The 19386-nt window shown below is 40.2% G+C and overlaps 4 protein-coding genes and 1 pseudogene across 5 annotated transcripts; 3 read left to right on the plus strand and 2 right to left on the minus strand.

Annotated features, from left to right (window-relative positions):
• Positions 1 to 2560, plus strand: LOC115677761 (uncharacterized; annotated as a pseudogene).
• Positions 2561 to 5804: 3244 nt separating this feature from the next.
• LOC115677856 (uncharacterized) lies at positions 5805 to 6658 on the plus strand. The gene has a single exon (XM_030601092.2). It carries the CDS (start codon positions 5907 to 5909, stop codon positions 6483 to 6485), a length of 579 nt encoding a protein of 192 aa, XP_030456952.2. The 5' UTR covers positions 5805 to 5906; the 3' UTR covers positions 6486 to 6658.
• A 4025-nt stretch (positions 6659 to 10683) lies between these two features.
• On the plus strand, positions 10684 to 12183 carry LOC115677854 (nuclear polyadenylated RNA-binding protein 3-like). The gene has a single exon (XM_030601088.2). It carries the CDS (start codon positions 11045 to 11047, stop codon positions 11870 to 11872), a length of 828 nt encoding a protein of 275 aa, XP_030456948.2. The 5' UTR covers positions 10684 to 11044; the 3' UTR covers positions 11873 to 12183.
• A 4074-nt stretch (positions 12184 to 16257) lies between these two features.
• On the minus strand, positions 16258 to 17883 carry LOC115677851 (putative protein FAR1-RELATED SEQUENCE 10). Of its 2 annotated transcripts, XM_056303917.1 has the most exons (3): positions 17672 to 17838; positions 17363 to 17592; positions 16258 to 17263 (listed from the first exon to the last, which is right to left on the minus strand). In XM_056303917.1, the coding sequence occupies exons 1-3, from the start codon at positions 17688 to 17690 to the stop codon at positions 16652 to 16654; spliced, it is 861 nt and encodes a 286-aa protein (XP_056159892.1). In that variant the 5' UTR covers positions 17691 to 17838; the 3' UTR covers positions 16258 to 16651. The 2 variants fall into 2 exon arrangements, with proteins under 2 accessions (XP_056159892.1, XP_030456943.2); XM_030601083.2 differs by having other exon boundaries at positions 17363 to 17883.
• Positions 17864 to 18909, minus strand: LOC130135203 (putative protein FAR1-RELATED SEQUENCE 10). Its single transcript, XM_056303758.1, has 2 exons — positions 18000 to 18909; positions 17864 to 17925 (listed from the first exon to the last, which is right to left on the minus strand). The coding sequence occupies exons 1-2, from the start codon at positions 18907 to 18909 to the stop codon at positions 17864 to 17866; spliced, it is 972 nt and encodes a 323-aa protein (XP_056159733.1).
• Positions 18910 to 19386: the final 477 nt, after the last annotated feature.

Raw genomic sequence — 19386 nt, forward strand, 5'->3', positions numbered from 1 at the left:
CGTAGGTAAACATAACAAATGACTTGGAATCTCGAAAGCATCTAGTCTTGAATAAGAGAAAGCATCGAGATAACACATTCTTAGATCCGAAAAGAGAAAAGGGAAGTCGCGAACAAAGAAGAAAATGTATTACTTACCAACTGTTCTACTAGCAACCCTGTTCCTGTATGACGCACAATCTGTTCTACCTCTACTGTTCGTGTGCGTTTGCAGATCCCTGTGGAGGAAAACAAGCACGGTCGCTCAGAGGTACGACGTGTTTTTGAGCTTCAAAATAAAAAAAAAATACTAGCAACCCTGTTCCTGTATGACTCACAATCTGTTCTACCACTACTGTTCGTGTGCGCTTACAGCTTCCTGTGGCGGAAAACAAGCACGGTCCCTCAGAGGTACGACGTGTTTTTGAGCTTCAAAGGCGAGGACACTCGCACTGGCTTCACCGATTTCCTCTACAATGGCCTGGTAGCTGCTGGGTTCCACGTGTTCAGGGACGACAAGGCCCTCCGGGTCGGAAAGCAGATAGGCCAGGAGCTTCTCGGGGCCATCAGGAGCTGTAGGATCGCAATTCCCATCATCTCCGAAAACTATGCGCAGAGTAAATGGTGCCTCCGCGAGCTCACCGAGATTATGGAGTGCCACAGTACGGGTGACAAATCAGTCTTTCCTGTATTCTATAAAGTGGATGCTCTAGATTTAAAGGGCCCAGGAGGTGATTTTGCACACGATCTATCCGGACATAAGGCCAGGTACAGCGAAGAAGTGCAAAAATGGACAAAAGCCCTGACTGCTGTAGGGTTGATTAGAGGATGGAGATCACAGACCATTGCTAATGGGTATGTATGTATGTATGAACGTGTGTCTGTCTGTCTCTATGGATATGTGTATTTCGAATCTACAGATCTATATCCATCACAAATCTGATTCCGAACCGCTGTGATACTTAGATAGGAATGACTGATCTGGAGTCGCTGAGTTAGGAGAAGGGAGGAATCAAACTTACGCCTAACCTTTGTTTCAAACATCAATATGTGGGCAGGCATGACGGAGAGCTGGCGAAAATTGTGGTCGAAAGGGTTTCAAGCGAATTGAAGACAATGTGGATCGAGAGGCTCCCCATATTTCCCATGTTGATGTCCAATTACCAAATAAGATCAGGTATCTCCCAATTCCATTTGAGCCAAGTGACTACCATTCGGAAGTATTCTCATCTGAGAGTTTTGGCCTCCCTTCAATTCTCACATGGAGAAGGCATGCAAGCTTCGCATGGTTTATGAACCGAAGCGATTTTGTGGCTCTTAAGAGTTACTCGGTCCTTTTGAATTTTCGTATGATTCGTATGGTTACTTGATCTTATCATCATCCCTTTGGTTTTTCTTGTTGGATCACAGTGTATGGTTACTTTTCGGAGAAGATAAGAGGAGAGGTGTTCTTGGCCTTTCACGGCCCTGATACTCGACGTGGCTTTGCTGCTTGCCTCTACAGCAGCCTTGTGGATGCAGGAATCAGAGTGCTTAATGATGATGATCCGTGCCTCATAGGTGCAGATCTTGTTCATGGGATTGACAATGCCATCGGCCACTGCAAAATATCAATTCCAATTCTCTCTGTAAATTATGCTTCCTCTCAATGGTGCCTCGACGATCTTGCTCGAATGGTTGATTGCAAGAAAAAAAAAGGGCAAAAGATATTGCCCATCTTCTACAAAGTGAAGCCCTCATATGTGAAAGAGATCTCGCATCGTTACGGAAAGCACATGAATAAACATGAGAAAGTGGTCGACGCAGTTGTCTATGGGAAGTGGGAGCAAGCTCTTAAGGAGGTTGGGTCCTCCAAAGGATTGGAATCGAAAAAATTCGCCGATGGGTACTTACTTTCATCAAATTCCCACCAAAATCTTAATTTGATACTATAACAGGAAACCTCTTATACTGCTTAGAGCTTACTTCAAATTTATTGGGCAATTGGCAGGGATGAAGGATTACTTTTGAAAAAGGTGGTCGACGAGGTTTTGAGCGTGTTGACAAATCCCCAAAAAACATGATCCATCCTCATCCTTCAAATATTGACTCAATCCTGAATTTTGGTAACTACTCATTTTTAGCATATGTGGTTCCTCTTTTACAGGAGGATTTTCCTCTGCGATCAAACGTATCACCATTTTGTTTGTTCGTCGTCTGCATTAACTCTTTCGTAGACCAGCGAAAAGTTCTTTCAAATTTAAGAAACATGTTAAGCATGTTATATCGTGTAATTTCTTTAATAGAACGTCGTTTTTGGATTCAGGCGTGACACCATTAATGAATGTCTCATGTCCGGATTTGACAAGATTGTTCTGTTACACAGAGAAAAGACGTGAAAAGAAGTGTGAATGAGGGCAAGGTGACCAAGGGGGGATGAAAGGAGGAGAGAAAAATTGTCTATACAACAAGTCCGGTCATCTTAGTTAGTGGTCTGAACTCTGAAGGAGCCATAAAGGAGTCGCTATTGATTTGAAGTAGACGGTCATCTCCTAAAATGCAAATTGCCTTCTAATAAAGTCTGGCCTGGAAGTTGAAGTAAACGGTCTGAACTCTAAAGGAACCATAAAGCCGTCCTGGCGTCCTGGCCGCGCACAGCCAGATGCTGGCGGGCCCAAACCACTTGCAGGCCCTAGCCTGGAAGTTACGGAACCGGGGTGGAAGTTGCGGAACCAGGGCCATGAAGGGTGCCCTCCGCTAGTCGGTCTTCACGAGCCTGCCCCTCGTGGCCCAGTCGTCCTCGTTCCACAGGCTTGAGTACACCCTCATGCCTTGCTGGTTTGGGTACCCGACTCCCTAGCTCTGGTAGTTCCTGAACACTCGGATGGGTATGCTATCGACTTACCATCGCTCTCTACACGAAATCGCGATATGAGATTGTTGTGTCGTTACGTAGTCATGGAAAAATTTATGAAGTTAAAACCATTCTGGATGGAACCAATTAGACATCAATCGCTCTTTTCCGAACGCGATCCAACTCGAACTTACAGTTTTTGCCTTGATTATCCATTCTTTTGCCGTGCTTGACGACAACAAGAAAATTCCATCCTTTGTAGTAGTTACAAGAAAAAAATCTATCTCGAAATTAAGAGATTGGCGAGAGCTACGTGGGACTTGAAACTTAACACAACTTCGGTGGGGTTCCAGTGAATGACGTGGTTGTGGAAATTGGCCGCGGGGTCGAACCACAGGTAGAACTGCTGTTCTCTGTTACCGATTCCTTGAGTGAATATGTCTGTGTGGATGGTGCAAGGTTGTCCGGAAATGTTGCTCAGGAATTCAAAGTCGATCTCATTGTGCTTTGGCCCCGTGGAAGAAAGCTGCAAATAATGTGCGCGCAAACGCGATTGAATCCTTAACATTTGTAAGTTTAGGGGCTTTTCTGCATAGATAAAATTTGATTTGATCTTACGTAGTTTGCAGTGACTATCCCAGCAATATTTCCAGGGACCAACTTGATCAGCATTTCGATGCTTCCAAACAGTTAAGCGCTCTTGGTTTGAAAGGCCGAGCCTGCAAATCCAAGGCGGAGATCCGGTATTTTCTGAATCCTCATGTAAGGAATTACAAAAGAAATTCTTTCAACAAAGATGTGAATTAGGAAGGATTGGTCGACGAAATACCGATATTCCACTTTGAATTCGTTTATAATCAGACTGCCGGCTTCGATTAGAGTTGTAATGGTAGCATGGTCGGATCCTAAACCCAGCAACTTTATAATCTGTCCATTCACCATAAGATCAACGATTATTAGTTCACAAAAGAAAAAACACCATTCGTTATGATTGTTTGTTAGCAATGGGATTGTACTTAAGATCAACGATTATTAGTCCACAAAAGAAAGATCACCATTCATTACGTAACTATGCTATATAATCCGACAAAGCTATCCGCAAAGTGTTCCTACGGAGACACAATGGCACAACCAATTCCAGGGCAAGGATTTCTGTGAGTCGTGACTTTAGTCGACTCGTAATCGTTGGAACATCATTAGATCTTGAGGAAATGACAAAATCGTCCCCAAATTAAGTTGCTCTTCGGAGAGCACAATGCGATGAAAGTTGTAAGCTACTGTGCTCGGGAAGAGTTATTGTCTATCGTTGGCCTCTATAGTAGAATTAGCCGGGAGGCTGAAGAGACGGTGGTTTATCCTGTAGCGGACCTTAGGGGCTGCTTATCTCCAACAAGTGAACTTATATGATACAAAACTATATGACCGAATCTTTTTTTTTTTTTTTCAATTTGGCAATTCGATCTATGATTTCTCATTCATGTACATTGATAAGATCCTTCCATTTAGCAGTATCTCAAATTTAATTTTGGTTCCTATACTATTTCGGAAAAGTGTAAAAAAAGTAATAAACCTATTGCATTGGTGTTGATTTAGTCTTAAACCTTTTAATAGTGCCAATTTAGTCATAAACCTTTTAACTTAAAGCCAATTTAGTCATTCCGGCTAATTTTGGCCGGCTGGTCGGATATTGCTGACGTGGACGCCAGTCGGCCTATGTGGCACGGCTGGCACTAACGTGGACAACTTTTAATAATGTTTTAATATTTTTTCGAATTTTTATTTATTTTTATTTCTATTTCCTTTTTTTTTTCCTTCCTTTCCTTCTTCCGCCAACTGGTCGTTGGACCTCGGCAACTGGCTGGAGGAGAGGGCTAGCAAGGTCGGCCTCATGCTAGGCTGGCGAGGGTTGAGGCTTGACCTCGCTAGATCCAGTGAGGATTAGATGAGGTCGTGTCTCGCCTAGCCACTAGCAAGGCTTAAGCCCTCGTTAGAGACTGCAAGGTCGCGACCTTATCAGCCCTCGTCGGCCATGGCCGTGCCGGTCACCAGAAGAAAAAAAAAAGAGAGAAAAAAAAAGAAAGGAAAAAAAGAAAGAAAAAAATTGAAAAAATTGAAAAAATATTATTAAAGTTATCCATATCAGTGTCGGCAGTACAACATAGGCCGACTGGTGTTCATGTTAGCAACATCCGGCCAAAATTAGCCGGAAGGACTGAATTGGCTTTAAGTCAAAAGGTTTCTGATTAAATTGATACTATTAAAAGGTTTAAGACTAAATTAGCATCAACGTAATAAGTTTATGACTTTTTCGACACTTTTTCCGTTATTATTTAGTCCCCCAAGTTATCTCTGACGGCAATTTTAGAACGAAATTCAATTTTTCCTCCATAAGTATAATTTTTTTTTTGTGATACAACAACAAAACTTTACAACAAGGAAAAATAAAATTTCATTAAATAGTTGGGCAAAAGCAAGCCAAAATCCAAAACTATTCTCACAATGGTATATTTACCCTAAATATTTTTTTTTTTCTGTGATACAAAAAAACCCAAACATGTACCTATATACTATATTTACTCTCTGTCAAAGTTTTGTCAATGAGAACTGATGAAAATCTGCCTGCATGGACATCAGAAAGCAAACAATATTGACATGATATCCACATGACTTAAGTGAAATAAAAACAATAATGTTTTGGCTGAAAAATTATCTGATGGAACTTTGATGGGGTGAATGTATCATATAAGTAAAAGTTTGGGGCCTTTTATATCATAATAAAATATTTAGGGTAAATGTATCACAATGAACATAGTTTGAGATTTTTGATGTCATAAAAAAGTTCAGGATAAATATGTCACGGTGAATATAATTTAGGATTTTTTGTGACTTTTTCTCAAAATAATTTAGAAGGTCTTGAGGCCCGCCCAGTTATAACGAGTAAATTCCCAATGCAAGCCCATCCCCATATCGAATCTTGATCTAGCCCGAGCAACTATCAGTTTGTCATCATTATCCTCTCTTTCCGTTGATAAGGCGCACCAAAAAATGCCACCACCCATATATATGAGCTAAAAGAAACAGTGACTCTATCGGAAATGAAGTCACTGGTTCTGCAATCTCAGTTCCTTCTTCCAAGAAGCACCAAGCTCTCCAACCCAAGATCCAATGCCACCACTTTCATCCCCTCAAGAATCATCACATCATGCAGTAAGCACCGCTCTTCACCATCTCCTTCTTCATCATCATCACCATCATCTTCCAAATGCAATTCCATTTCAAGACCCACAAGAGCCATCCAGAAGACCCAAAATCAGCACTCTCCTCATGTTTCACCAGATGGGTGGTCGAGAAAGGTGGTTTTAGGTGCTGTTTTACTTGGGATTGTGCTGGTCCTCATGGGGTTTGAGGACCACCACAACAAGGCTTTGGCCTTTGGTCCTGAAGGGCCACTTGCGGAGGAGTTCTGGGAGAATGTCAGGAGATATGCACTCTATGCCCTCACTGTGAGTACAGGCGCTATCTACACTATATTTCAGCCCATCTTGGAGCTGCTCAAGAACCCGATTTCCGCAATTCTGATCCTGATGATCTTAGGAGGCAGCATCTTCATTGTATACCAGGTGGTGGCTACCATGGTTGGGGTCAATGAATTCTCTTATGAATATGCATATTAATTTAATCCGAAGTCTCAATTTTCCGGAAGATAGATTCTCAAATGTCTTTTCATGTTGCTCTTTGATTTTATGTCTTTAACACATGAACCATGGTTCTCGGAATAGTAGAATATTAGCAAGTTTTGCTCACAATATATAATGATGCGCATTACTGGTTGGTTTTGCTTATCTCATGGATGATGTCTATAATGTCATCAGATGAACAGAATTTTGTAACTGCGTTCTGTATGCTTGGCATATTAGAACGTATCCAACTACAGATAGTTTGGTTTGGATTTTGAGAGGGTTAAATACACGGTAGGTTGGCTCAATTTGTAAATGGTTTGATTGAGTCCTTCACAGTACACATCCATGTTAAGGGTGGTGCACAAATCTGTCTGAAGCCTCCAATAAAACTCATATAGCAACACACTAGTTGTCTGGGCATCTGCGAAGAGGGAAATAGACTTTGAATGATGCCAAAATGGGTTAATGAACACTTCATATTTTGATCCAAACAGAAGAAAAAAGGCGCATTGGACATCCTTCAATTTCCAACCTAATTATCTGATTCAAGGTTGGTGCAAGATCTTCCGTGTTGCTGCAAGTTCTATCATCAGCTGGTGGACATTCTCCCCGAGTAGCCTCTTTCCTTTAAATTTTCCCTTTTATCGTTTCCTCGGAAGTGTGCAGGTTACTATGCTTTTTTAGAATGTAATTCATGAAGTATGGCTAAACCTCTTATGTTAGTTTTGTCTAAACATGGGAGATAGTTGAACTGTTCTTTATCTCTAGTTCTTACTTGTCGAGACACTACATCCAGGCTTCCTGAATCAAAGATTATGATTTCCCGTTTCTTCAAATCCCCAGAAAAATCCATGCTTGCTCTAGGGGCTTAGCTTACTCTCTAAGATTCTGGACAAGTTCTATTGATTGTTGCAGTTCAATGAACATTTTCACAGATAAGTGCTTCTGAAGCCATTTTCATACTCATCCGTGATCATAAACTTATAAACTCTACCGTCTTCTTAAAGATCTGCATTATGACATTGAAAGTTATTTCTGCAAATCAATAGACAAGAGGCCTCTTCTTCAAACACATCACTTGTCCGATATTATCCTAGACAAAAATATGGTGATATGTTTGATTTTTTGCAGGCTTTAGATGTGTGATTATGCATGTTGCAATGCCCACAGAAATCGCGTGTCATCTTGCCGTTTTTTGAAGCAATGGAGATGGATTATCGCCATTAGTTCTGTCACTGCACTTTCATGTGAGAGTACGTGCATGAACCGACATTTAATCTTAATGATCAAAACAAGTACATGAAGGTAACTATAACAGGATTAAGCCGTTGTCCATATCATGGCTAAATATCCAATCCTCCTCTGCCTCCTTTAGCCATCATTGCTTCTCTAATGTCTCGTACAAATCCTTGCTAAATTCTTCACATTTGTGGTTGTAATTGTTTTTATGTTCATAGTAATTAAACGTAACCCAGGAAACACAGGGAAATCACCACTTCTGTAGGAAGAAAAACCATTGAAATAGGCAAAATTACTACTTATGGGAGCTTCAGTCAACAGAACCATAGAACACCAAGATGCATAACCGTCTCAATGTTCAATGATGCTAGATAGACCTCAAAAGTTCCTTAAAAGTTGTCTACAAGGTCGAACGTGAGTAGGCTCTTGGCATCTCACCCCTAATCACAACTCATCCAACTGATTAAAATGCCAATCTTGTGCATTTTGTCCAAGATCCCACTCGATTAGTTACTCTGTTGGAGTTTGCAAAACTGTTTAGTAGATTTTTGTGTTCAGGGGTGTCTAAATGAAGGTGATGGCTCTGGAGATCAGATGCTATCTGACATGAATTTGCCTCTGTAGACAAGACCACCTGAATTCAAGATGCATCACCATCGCAAAAGAGAAGAGGGGCCTGAGGAGCAGAAAGTAGACTCTGAGATGTTTCTGAGGGAGTACCACTCAGGCAGAGTTTCATTGTTACGCTTGATGAGAACAAAGAGTATGTAAAGTGCAAAGAGGGACTTTCCAAATCTATGGTCTCACCTATCGTAATTGATCTAATGCTCAGAATAAAGATGAAATTAATTATATATACTCTATCTGCTAGAAACATAGATTTGGACCAAGGCAGAATATTTAGGGACCATATTAATCAGACATAATGGCACTTTAAAGGTCGGTGTTATGAGATTTGACTGAACTGCTGTAATTAAGTGACTCTTATATGTATTATGACTGTAAATCCAACCACAAAGGTCAGGCCCAAGTGCTCAAAGTATAGACTTAGCAAGCCTTCAGCAATTATATTAGTACTTGTTCTATTGTATTTTGGCAACATGGGTACATATTGTCATTTTCTGTATCCATTATTGGAATCAACTGTAGACAACACCATCAATCTCTTGGAAATAATAGAAGCTCTTTCATTTCATGAAGATACCTTGAAGTCTTCTCGATGTTTATTTATTAACTGCTCAAACAAGAAATGAAGTTAAGGGATTTGCATGTATAACTAATTACTTGCTTATAAAAAAAAACCTGCTAAAAGAAGTAATAATATTAGTACCAGCCCTTCGTTCCCTTACTAAGTGGTTATCAAGGCTGAATGAATCTGAAAGCTGCTTAAAGAAAGTTCAAATTCTTATTCACCTAACCCTTGCCGTTTTGATGTTTCAAGAAGGTTTTGACTCCCAATTTGCATCTAGTTGGGCTTTTGGAGCAGCTGTGGATTGCGAATTTGTGATGATGTGACATCAAGAATACACTAGAAGTGGAATCGAGCTTCGTAACTAAAAAAAATAGTAAATTAATTAGAAGGATTTTGAAATTGCTGTAAAAATGTAGAAACGTCTGATTCTGATGAAGTTAGAAATCTTGCCTGTTTTATGCTCTCTTTCCCACTGTTAAAGATAATGTTTTCTTCAAACTTAATATTTTTTTTCCTAATATGTTAGACTGCTCCAGCTGTAACATAGTTTTGTCAAACAATTAATCTTAATTCTATATCTGAACGCTATTAAAAATGTGATATATATGAAGGTGAAACCCATCTAATTGTACCTTTTTAAGTTCAAGCTCCCAAGCACAGTTTCTGATTCCTATTATATTTTTAAGATTAATGATTCAGTGGGAGAACGACTTAGAGATTTGCAATTAAAAAACAGTAACATCTTAGTTGCAATTTTTACTCGAAGAGTTCGTGAGACCACACCGCGGAGTAGTTATTGCGAATCCCATGTCCCGACATGGAAGAGCTACATTTGATTAGATCGTGGATTTAATTTGCCAAGCAAAAAACTTATCTCGGATGTACCGCTGTACCGCAATATGCCAAAAAGATTCATGAAAGCTGTTCAAGATTCATACATGCAAGAGAAAACTGCTAATGACCATATCAATGCCGCAGAGCTTTACAATTTCCTGAGGCTTCTGAAAATTCAGTAACAGTTGAATTCCTGAGACATTCCATTTTTTCTATGTCATTGATAGGAATAGAAGAGTCTTGAACGGACAAGGACCATAATTCCAGGAGAAATATCATCTGCAGGTCGTGCCATGCCTTTGTTCAATGTAGCAAAATGACAAAGAAAGAGGCAAGAGGAAGATAACAATGCTAATAATTTTGGCATGTTATATCCGTATGTATTTTTGCCATGTTCCAAGGACAGAAGCAAATCCCATCATTTTAGATCAGCAGAAAGAATCATTACAAGATCTGCTTTTGGATGCTTTCTTGGGGTTTTAGGTTAAGGATGTTGATGATGTGGACTACATGACATGTATAGGCAGAAGATTTAATTCCTTCAAGGGACACATGATGCTTTTAGCTTTCTTTATGTAGTCATGTTGTTGTATAGATTCTGCACATAATAAATTATATTCTACATACATCGAGCACAGACACCTATACATAAATAATGCTTGACCTGCGTGATTAGGTAAAGAGGGAGCCTCCATTTATCTTTACCATTTTGGGCAAGCAATTTTTCTTGTAGGTTTGCTAGAAACTTCAAAGCAGCTACTTCTTTTTTTTCTTATCAAAATTGGAATAAAAAGATCTATACTCTTCATGGGGGAGTGCCTCCAACTGACTTTTAAGTCCGTACCATCTGTTTTTTATAAAGTTGATTGCATATTCACATCCGACAATTCAAGAAGATATAGCTCAAATGTAGGCGCTTGCACTGTGGTGGAGCTGCAGTGGCAGGTTCATTGTATGACAATAGTTGATTATAGCTCGAATCTAAGATCCTGTATTTGGATGTGGAACTTCTTCAATAATATTCGAAAAGGTTGGCTACTGAGAGATGATTAGTCTTCACACTTTTCAATAACAAAAAGGTATGAAAATGCAATTACCAAAGGGTGTACTTGTCATTTTACATGTTGCTCCCCAGCACTTTAGGACTTCTATAAGAGGAGATAAAGGGGTAGCATGATTCTATGTCGAGCCAAAACCCACAAAGCAAAAGAGAATTGCATCATTCACTTCCACAAACACAGCTTGCCTTTTGAGCTTTGCACCCAATAACGAAACATTCAAGCAAAAGATGGATCAAAATGACATCGTGATGAAAGTCCAGCATGTTCACAAGAACAACCACTTCCTCAAAAGAGTTGTGACATTTGTCATCTCAATCTCTCTACTGTCTTTCGTTGTGTGTTATTCCTCAGGATACACTCTCTTCCCTCACTCCTTCAACATCTGCTTCTCCACGATGCTCTTTTCAAATTTCACTCGCCCCCTCGAGAGAAAGTTCATGTTCCTTGTTTGCAATGGGATCTTAGTTTTTCTTGCCAGGAGCTCCTCCAGTTTTAGCAGCTCTTCACCATCTGTGTCTGATCTTGATGGTGATGATGAATTGTTCAAGAAACAAGACAGGTCGGCTTTTGATGAGTCACCTGAGGATGCGATCAAAGTTTCAGCTTCTGAATCATCTGAAGTTGAAGCTGTGACTGCTGTGAATGCTGCTACTATTGGGGATAAAAAATACCAGGAAAACAATCTGTTTCTTGCAGCTGAAGAAGAAGAGGAGGAGAAACTTCAAGCTCAAGGAAAAGATAAAGAGGAAGAAGATGAAGCAGAGCAACAAGACGAGCAAATGTTACAACAAACTGAATTTGCTAATACAGGAGTAGAAGAAGCAGAAGGAAATGAAATTTGCGTCATGGAAGACGATGACAGACTCAGCAAAAAAGAAGAAGAAGAACCAGAAGAATGTGGCTACTTGTGGAAAGAAACAGAACCACTAGCAGCTGCTACAGGGAGTGAAGAGATGATGAGTACAGAGGAGTTGAACAAAAAGTTTGAGGAATTCATTAGGAAGATGAAAGAGGAGATCAGGATTGAAGCAAAAAGTCAGCTGATTGCAGTGTGATTGCGAGACAATCATGTACATAATAAGCGAACTAAGCAAATTCCATCAAGGGATTGCCTCTTTTAGGTCGATGACAACCAAACTCTCATGTTATGACTCCTTTTCTTTTGTGAGGTTTGAGGTCATCATGTTGTCTCTTTTAGCACTGTTAGTCCTGTCCTGGATCAAATAGCAGTTAAGTTTCATAAACAAAATGTCTAGCCTTTGTTATTTTATCTCCCTCAAGTTATATCTCTGTGCCTAGCTCCTAATGTTCAATAGGAGTCGGTATCTGGAAGAATAAATTTCTATGCATCTTCATCTTCTTTTTACAGTTCTTCAGCAAGAGGAAATTCCAAGGAAAAGGAAAGACGATCATGTCGGAATCTATAAAAGGAAAGTATGTGTTTTCGACATCACTTGTATCCAAAACTTTCAAATATCACGGTCTAATAAGCCCCCAAAAAAAGAGTATCAATCCCGTAATCTTGGAGGTAATTCTGTAATTAATCGTCGTTTTGCACTCTCGTTATCTCTTCGCGTGAGACTAGGGTTTCCCGGTGTGGTTGGGACGAACGTGGAAATAGCTGGCTCTTCGGTTGACTTGGGGCTGGAGTGATGTAGAAACTAGAGAGAGAGAAGGGAAAGAAACTCCCCTTGTTGTCGGACAAAGTAATTATTACTCTGACAGAACTTTAGTGTCATTGTCTTTGTAATGAAAGCTCGAACTCACATGAGTGATGCGAACGTGTGATGCAATACCTCAGTCCGCTGCAGAAAATCAAACTTCCGGTTCCTTCAGCATCAGAAACAATGGAAGCACTAAACGATTAAACAGAAAGAGAAGATGACATTAAGGAACGAGATTATCATGGCTGTTTTTTTTTTTGTCTGAATCATGGTCTGAATCGCGACTGTTTGGTGACAGAAAGAATAACCAAAAACGCCAGCGCCATTACAGCTCTCTACTAGAAGTTGAATACAAATTTACCCGGCATATATTCTTGTCTCGTTGGATATTCATATAAGTCATCTAGGATTGTGTATTAGACACCTACCTATATTTTTCCATATCACTTGTTGTATTCCTCGAATTCCTCTAAATAATCACTCACACAAGGATTCGACTCTTCAAACATCTCATCTTAAGCGTGAGAATGGGACGGTTTGCACATCTCTAACAGGTTTAATTGCTGTGCGGTAATGCACGGCTCCAGACTGCTCTTGGTCAGCCATAAGAAAGGTAGTCAGTGCTCGAGTAATCTTAACTGATCTTTGTTCTATGATTAGTTATGTGATTCACATCATTGAAAATTTTAGACAAGAGTTGCTTATTTTTTTTAAAAGTTAGTGCATCATGAAAGCCAATACTAAAGTTGAGCCTATATGTCATTTGCATTGTAATATTCCAAAGTTCACCCTGTCATTGATTAATGTATGATTTGCTTTTTAGGCCGTCGAGCTAAAGATAGGTTATTAAGATAGGTTATTTACCCTGCCAACTTTGCACGACTCTTCAATGAATCATTTTTTTTTTCATCATATGTACTTGAAAATGTTCTTAGAGGCACACCAGAAGATGTGTGTGGTGGGGGAAAGGCGATTGAGACACAATATCTCATACCCTTTCTTTATTAACAACACACCTTATTATTGTGCAAGACCCACCAAAGATATGTACTGATCGTTCCCAGTAACGAGACAAAGTTCACGATGAAATTCACTAGCTAAGAGATGCAAACGTCACTCTGAAATCCGAGCTTCAACCTCAATTATAACGTGCTTTTTAGACAAAGACAAGAGGGCCTCGATAAGACTAAGCAGAACACACCAAAACCGACTCTTGGGCCATTTTTTTAACGGCCACAATCAGACTAGGCAGAGCACATTGAAACCGACTCTTAGACAATCTTTCCAAGTGGTAGAAATTTCCTTGCTTTTGCCACCCCCCTCATGTGCTCTCCAGTGGAGGAGCTCCAAGTGTCGGTACTTTGAAATGATGCGATCGAATTATTGGGTGCATCAATCAATTCAAGTAAGATGTAAGCGGAGAAATCAGCATACTATCAGTTGAGACCCTCTTGGTTTCATCATCAATTTCTTGTGGGTCTACATGATCTTGTCATGGAATGTCAAGCTAAATATTGGACACACTCTAAGAACCCAATAATGTACGGGGGCTGTTGAAACTTGAAAGCAATCATCGTGTCTAAGAATGCATGCACATTAAAAACCCTCTAGCGTGGAAGATGAGTTCGTGCTCCTAAAGGACATAAAAATCTTGAAGTAAAATCGACACCGTGTTATAACCCAGATACTGAATAGGGTCGTGTCCTCTATTCTATATGTGATTGCCTTGATAAATCAAGATAATGTAAGGATGATTTTTATTGATTCCATGTCACGGGAGATCAGACCGGATTGATGTTTGATATACTCTTGAATTCTTGCATCAGTACTCAATTGAACCGAAAAGCTCAGTACATTTTTTCTAAAACACAAATATTCATGGCAATACTTTCCCCCAAAGAAAGACTATATTCATGAGCATCAGTAGCAAATTGAAATAAGGAAAAAAGTTTAGGGCCATTCTACAGCACAATGAAACAAGGCAAGCCCCCAAAGTGCAAAGATCTTAATGTGACTATGAAAGGACATGTAAGCTCGGAACTCATGGTGAGGGAGACATTCCTCTCTCCTAGTACTGTGTTGTGAAAACCGACCATTTCTTGAGCTTCGTACACTTATGTGGTCTAAAAAATTCTACTCATCATTTTCAAAATCTGCACAACTTTACCATATCTACAAAATATCTGATAAAATGGGGTGTGCTTGGCTTTAGACATGGGGTCCATCATGAGAGAGAGAGAGAGAGAGAGAGAGAGAGAGAAGGTTCAGATTGAACTGGAATCATGTCAAAATAACAGGGGCATATGACATGATAAAAAACAGAGTGGTCTAGAAACATCCCACAAGCGAAGGAGAACTGATAAAATGCCAAGTGTTTTGGCTCTGTCTTGGAGTGTAGACGATTCGGCAGTCACAGTCATTTGTCAAACAATACTTAATCCGTACTACACATAAAAATACCATCTGTACCTATCCGTATGTGCATGTGAATGTGGGGTCCTAGAAATCCAATGACCACAACAGCATTTCTTTCGAGAAACATGCTACATACACTCAAAAACCCGTCTTCTAATCGTAAACTTTTAAGGAAAATGGTCTCCCACTATGGTATCGGAATATAAGTTTTTTCTTTTTCGTTCGGCCGAAGCATCGTAGCATAGGTGACAAGTTTGTTATTCCGCACATTTTCCTGTTCATGTTCTCGGCCAAATGGCCCAATGCCCTTGTTCCTTACTTTGTAAGGTAAAGCTTGAAATGGGAAACTGTTAACATAGTATGCACTGTGGTTCAATAACTTTGACAGTCTACACTTTTACAAATAGTAGTGGCCCAACAACTTATTGAACAGAACCAGGAGACTTTTACAAATGGGATCATCAGCAATCGGTCTCTCTACAGAAGACTTGAACCTGAATCAACAATAATACGTGTAGAAAATTCTAAAATAAGCCACTGCGCCAAAAATTTTACTCAGCTGGAGAAATGACAGAGGGCATGATAAGAAGTTTTAAGATCACGATTTGATGTAAGGCCTATCTAGATAGATGTTTATCTCTTGCTTTTTGCTTCATCTAACTTTCATGACAGATGCACATTGAAATTTTGACAACATATAAATGTTTACACAAAAACTCACATATAATTTTTCATAAATTTTTTTAATTTGGATAATATTTTAAATTTTGACAAAAAATTGATTTTACTTATTCCTAAACAAACAAGTCCTTATATTCCTTGTATTTGGGATTTTAACTTTTAGATTATTATCTTAGAGACTCGAGTAATTTTATTTCAGTTATTCGTTAATTGATTAGATTCAAGATAACATTTAATGAGATTTTCTTTACTTATATTGAATAGTTTCCGGTTAAATTTGATTTAGGATTTCTTTAGGTTTGTCGAGCTCTTTATATTGGTCCCCTCTTTTATTGTAAATAGTTTATATCTTTGAATTAATAAACTATCAAGATTTTATCTCTAGTGCGCTTTGTGTGTCTTTCAGGTGTACCTTAGCGAGTTTACTCATGTCTACTGTTTAAGCTGCATCAAGGAAAAGACAGAAGTCTCCCAGCCTTAACAATGAAGAACAGAAGCTAATGCAAGTTAAACATTCACACTTCTATTTACCTGAAAAAAAGGAGAGAGATATTATACCATCCATTTGAAACAATCCATTAACACGAGATGTCACGAAGATATGTCATGTCTTCCTAGCATGAGATACCATTGACTGCCAAGCCAAAAGATATGCAAATTGCTTTGCGCTTTCAAGAAGATTCACAAAAGAAATGGAATAACAGAAACGAACTAAGCTTTCTCATCAAGACATTCGTCTTTGTTGGTGAAATGCAGCTAATCTACTTCAGTTATTTTTTGCCTACAAATCGTACAAAGAGTACCTCGTGCCAATGTCCTCATCCTTGGTTCTTTATCTTCAGCTTCAGGAGTGATTCACTTGGAGCCACCGATGGGCGATGGCAGAGTAATGATGTCTATATCAAGTCCCTGCATGTACGGTCCACTCCCTCTCGTGCTCGACCGCGGAAACAGAGTAAAAGATCTTCACTTCTCTTCACATTTCTGACCATTTTCAATCATCTTCTCAGTTCTTCATGTGAAAAATGCAAGAAGCTCAGGCACGTGTAAGTAACACAAGCACCATCAGAAAGATCATCCAGTTGGAGAAAGTGTCAAATCCACTGCGATGCCATCGGTCTCTGGCATGCTCCTAACTTCTTCAAGGATCCTCCTGACTTCTTTCATTAATTCCCTGTGGACATAATTGGTACGCCCCCTTGTAAGCGACGATTCTGTGAACAGCGACTCACTGAGGGACTGATATTCTCGAAACCATTCATTGTCAGTATCTTGAGGAGCAGGTTCATCATAACATGTTATAGAGCTTTCTCGGCGCCATCTAGTAATGAAGTATTTATCGGGAAGTTGAAAGTAATTCTTTCTAATAAAAACAGAAAGGGCATGTCTGCATAAAATCCCTGAAGATTCAAATTCCTTACATGAGCAGTGAATATGCTCTTCTTCTGGCATCCACATGACAAGACAGTCGCCATCCATCTTCTTATAATGGCGTAAAAGGTAGGAACCATCAGCCAATTCAGACATTGCATATTGCATGGCCAGCACGAGTTCATTTTGCGAAGCATTGAATGCAAAAGGTGTTAGAATGCTTCGAGCATGCTCTTCCATTGGAATGCACGCTTTGGAAGGCATATACTGCATTTCATGGTGTGACTGGTTTTGAAAAGTAGCCGATATTCCTACCTGAAAAAAGCCCAAAAACTCAACATTAAGAAGGGGGAAGAAAAGGCAATCAAATGGAATATAAGGTCTCGGAGAGGACAAAACCTTCAAGTGCTATACCTGGTCAAAAAAACTACGCAAGCATGCATTTGGGCTGAAGATTCCTTTCAGGAATGAGTCTACAGATCTAAAAAATGCAACACTTGTCATTCGAGCAAGAAAGTGACCCCTTGTATAGCACAAAGCCCAAGAAGTCCGAATTGAATGAAGTAAAGCAATGTGTTTATCTGAACCCAGTCCAAACTGAGAAACCATTTCATTCCATCGTAACTCAAAGTCCTCTGTATTCTCTACACAATGCAATGCATCAAACTCAGATCTGAAGTCTGCATATTGAGATCCAAGTGGAACAGAGAACCAACTTGATACCTTGGGCAAAATATTCCATATGCAAGTAACGTGTTTTGTGTTTGGTAATTCGCCCCTCACTGCATCTCTGAGGCCTGGGTCCAGATCAGTTAAGATTGTCTGAGGACTTCTTCCTCTCATAAACCGAACAAAACTCTGTATCCAGGGAGAGAAACATCATCTATGAGGAAATGCAGAGTACATGATATGGATCTATCTAGAGGGACAGAGAGATAAACCTGTAAAGCCCAGGCAAATGATCGTGGTGCCTCGTCCTGCAACAGAACACATCCGAAAATGATCATTCTGCCATTGCTGTCAATGCCAAACCATGCCCCAAACAACATACCGTAAGTGATTGATCGGTATGACGTGTCAAAATGCACCACATCACCGAACATGGTATACGCACTAACTGATTCTCCGTATGACCAAGCGATGTGCTCAAGTTTGTCATTTTCATCCACGCTATAATCATAACTAAAGCCTTCATCTGCCTCCTTCGAGGCCTTGCAGGCCTCAAGAAGTTCCATTATATCGTTTTCTCTCTTCTCATTGAGCAAAGCATCATTTTCTTGAACAACTTTCTTCCTGTTCTGAACAAAGTTCCTAACATCCCTCTCCAAGAATGGCAGTTGTCCACCTTGAATCCCCTTTTCTAATTCCAAGACCTTCACTATGCGATGAATCGGAAACCCAGCTTTCGATAGCAAAAGTATCCGCTCTTGATCAGCTTCATGAATCTTTCTGTAAGCAGGCAAGAGACGAACCTGGTCGTCTTCCAGCAGCTCATGATTGTGAACATTACTGAATTGCACAACAAACCACTGCGAAACGCCGTCCACAACCTCCTTCGACAAGTACATCTTCGCATCGCAGCCGCACCGGACGGATTTCCGATCCCTATGGTGCTCCCCACTAGGTTTCTTCCTGACAGGCGCGAACCCGGACCGATAACAAACAAAGTCGCGCTTGTAAATACCCAACTGAGGGCTCAATCTCGAGCGCTCTTTCCTAACGGAGAAACCATTCTTCCTCGCGAAGTTGCCGTAATACTCGAATGCGTCATCGTCGCTCTTGAACACCATCCCCACATACGGGACCACCATAGCCTCGGCCGCCGCCGCTTTCGCTTTCGCCAACTGCAAGGCAACCGCGGCCTCTTCATTATCGCCTTCGCACGTAACAAAGCATTTCCAATCCCCACACGGGCATTGCTGCCGCTGTATCCATATGTTCTTTGACGACAACGATGTCATAACACAAAACGATCGAATGCTAGCACTACACAGCTCTCAAACACAGAAATATCAATACCCAGGTGATCCAAGAAGCAGCAAAAATCAATCCTAGATGTCCAAGTTGAAAGCTACAAGCAGCAGTATGATGGTGTAACCTTGTCAAGATTAGTTCTTTATCTCCCCCCCTTTCCCTTAGAACAGCAGACTAACCTGTAGCACAGCCATTAAGAGAAAAAAACAAGGAGGACTTCGAGCTATGCTGAAAATGGCTGCCTTCTTTTGAGCAGTGAAATTTGATATCTGCACCTACGCGACATGCTAAGGGACTATAAAAACAAGAGAATCAGAGGCAGAAGCAAAACCCTAGCTGCTCTGCCTGCTTGCTTGCTTGCTTCTTCAACAGTCTCATTCTCTCTTTTCTCTTCCTTCGTCCTCCAGACTGACTCCAACTTGATCATAAAATTTTCTTTCGCTTTCCAGGAAAAGAGAAAGGGA

The sequence above is a fragment of the Syzygium oleosum genome, unplaced genomic scaffold (assembly GCF_021117445.2).
Source record: "Syzygium oleosum isolate NSW1041296 unplaced genomic scaffold, Sole_v2.1 Sole_v2.29, whole genome shotgun sequence".
In the NCBI taxonomy this organism is placed as follows: domain Eukaryota; kingdom Viridiplantae; phylum Streptophyta; class Magnoliopsida; order Myrtales; family Myrtaceae; genus Syzygium; species Syzygium oleosum.

Excerpts from the sequence above, each read along its gene's own strand:
- LOC115677851 (XM_030601083.2), bottom strand. The coding sequence starts at position 17,791 with ATGAGAGGAAGAAGTCCTCAGACAATCTTAACTGATCTGGACCCAGGC. Across the intron at positions 17,264-17,362 it reads TGCGTAGTTTTTTTGACCAG|GTAGGAATATCGGCTACTTT; the intron begins GTATAGCACTTG and ends GGCTTTTTTCAG.
- LOC115677856 (XM_030601092.2), top strand. The coding sequence starts at position 5,907 with ATGAAGTCACTGGTTCTGCAATCTCAGTTCCTTCTTCCAAGAAGCACC.
- LOC115677854 (XM_030601088.2), top strand. The coding sequence starts at position 11,045 with ATGGATCAAAATGACATCGTGATGAAAGTCCAGCATGTTCACAAGAAC.
- LOC130135203 (XM_056303758.1), bottom strand. The coding sequence starts at position 18,909 with ATGACATCGTTGTCGTCAAAGAACATATGGATACAGCGGCAGCAATGC. Across the intron at positions 17,926-17,999 it reads ATACCGATCAATCACTTACG|GACGAGGCACCACGATCATT; the intron begins GTATGTTGTTTG and ends GTTCTGTTGCAG.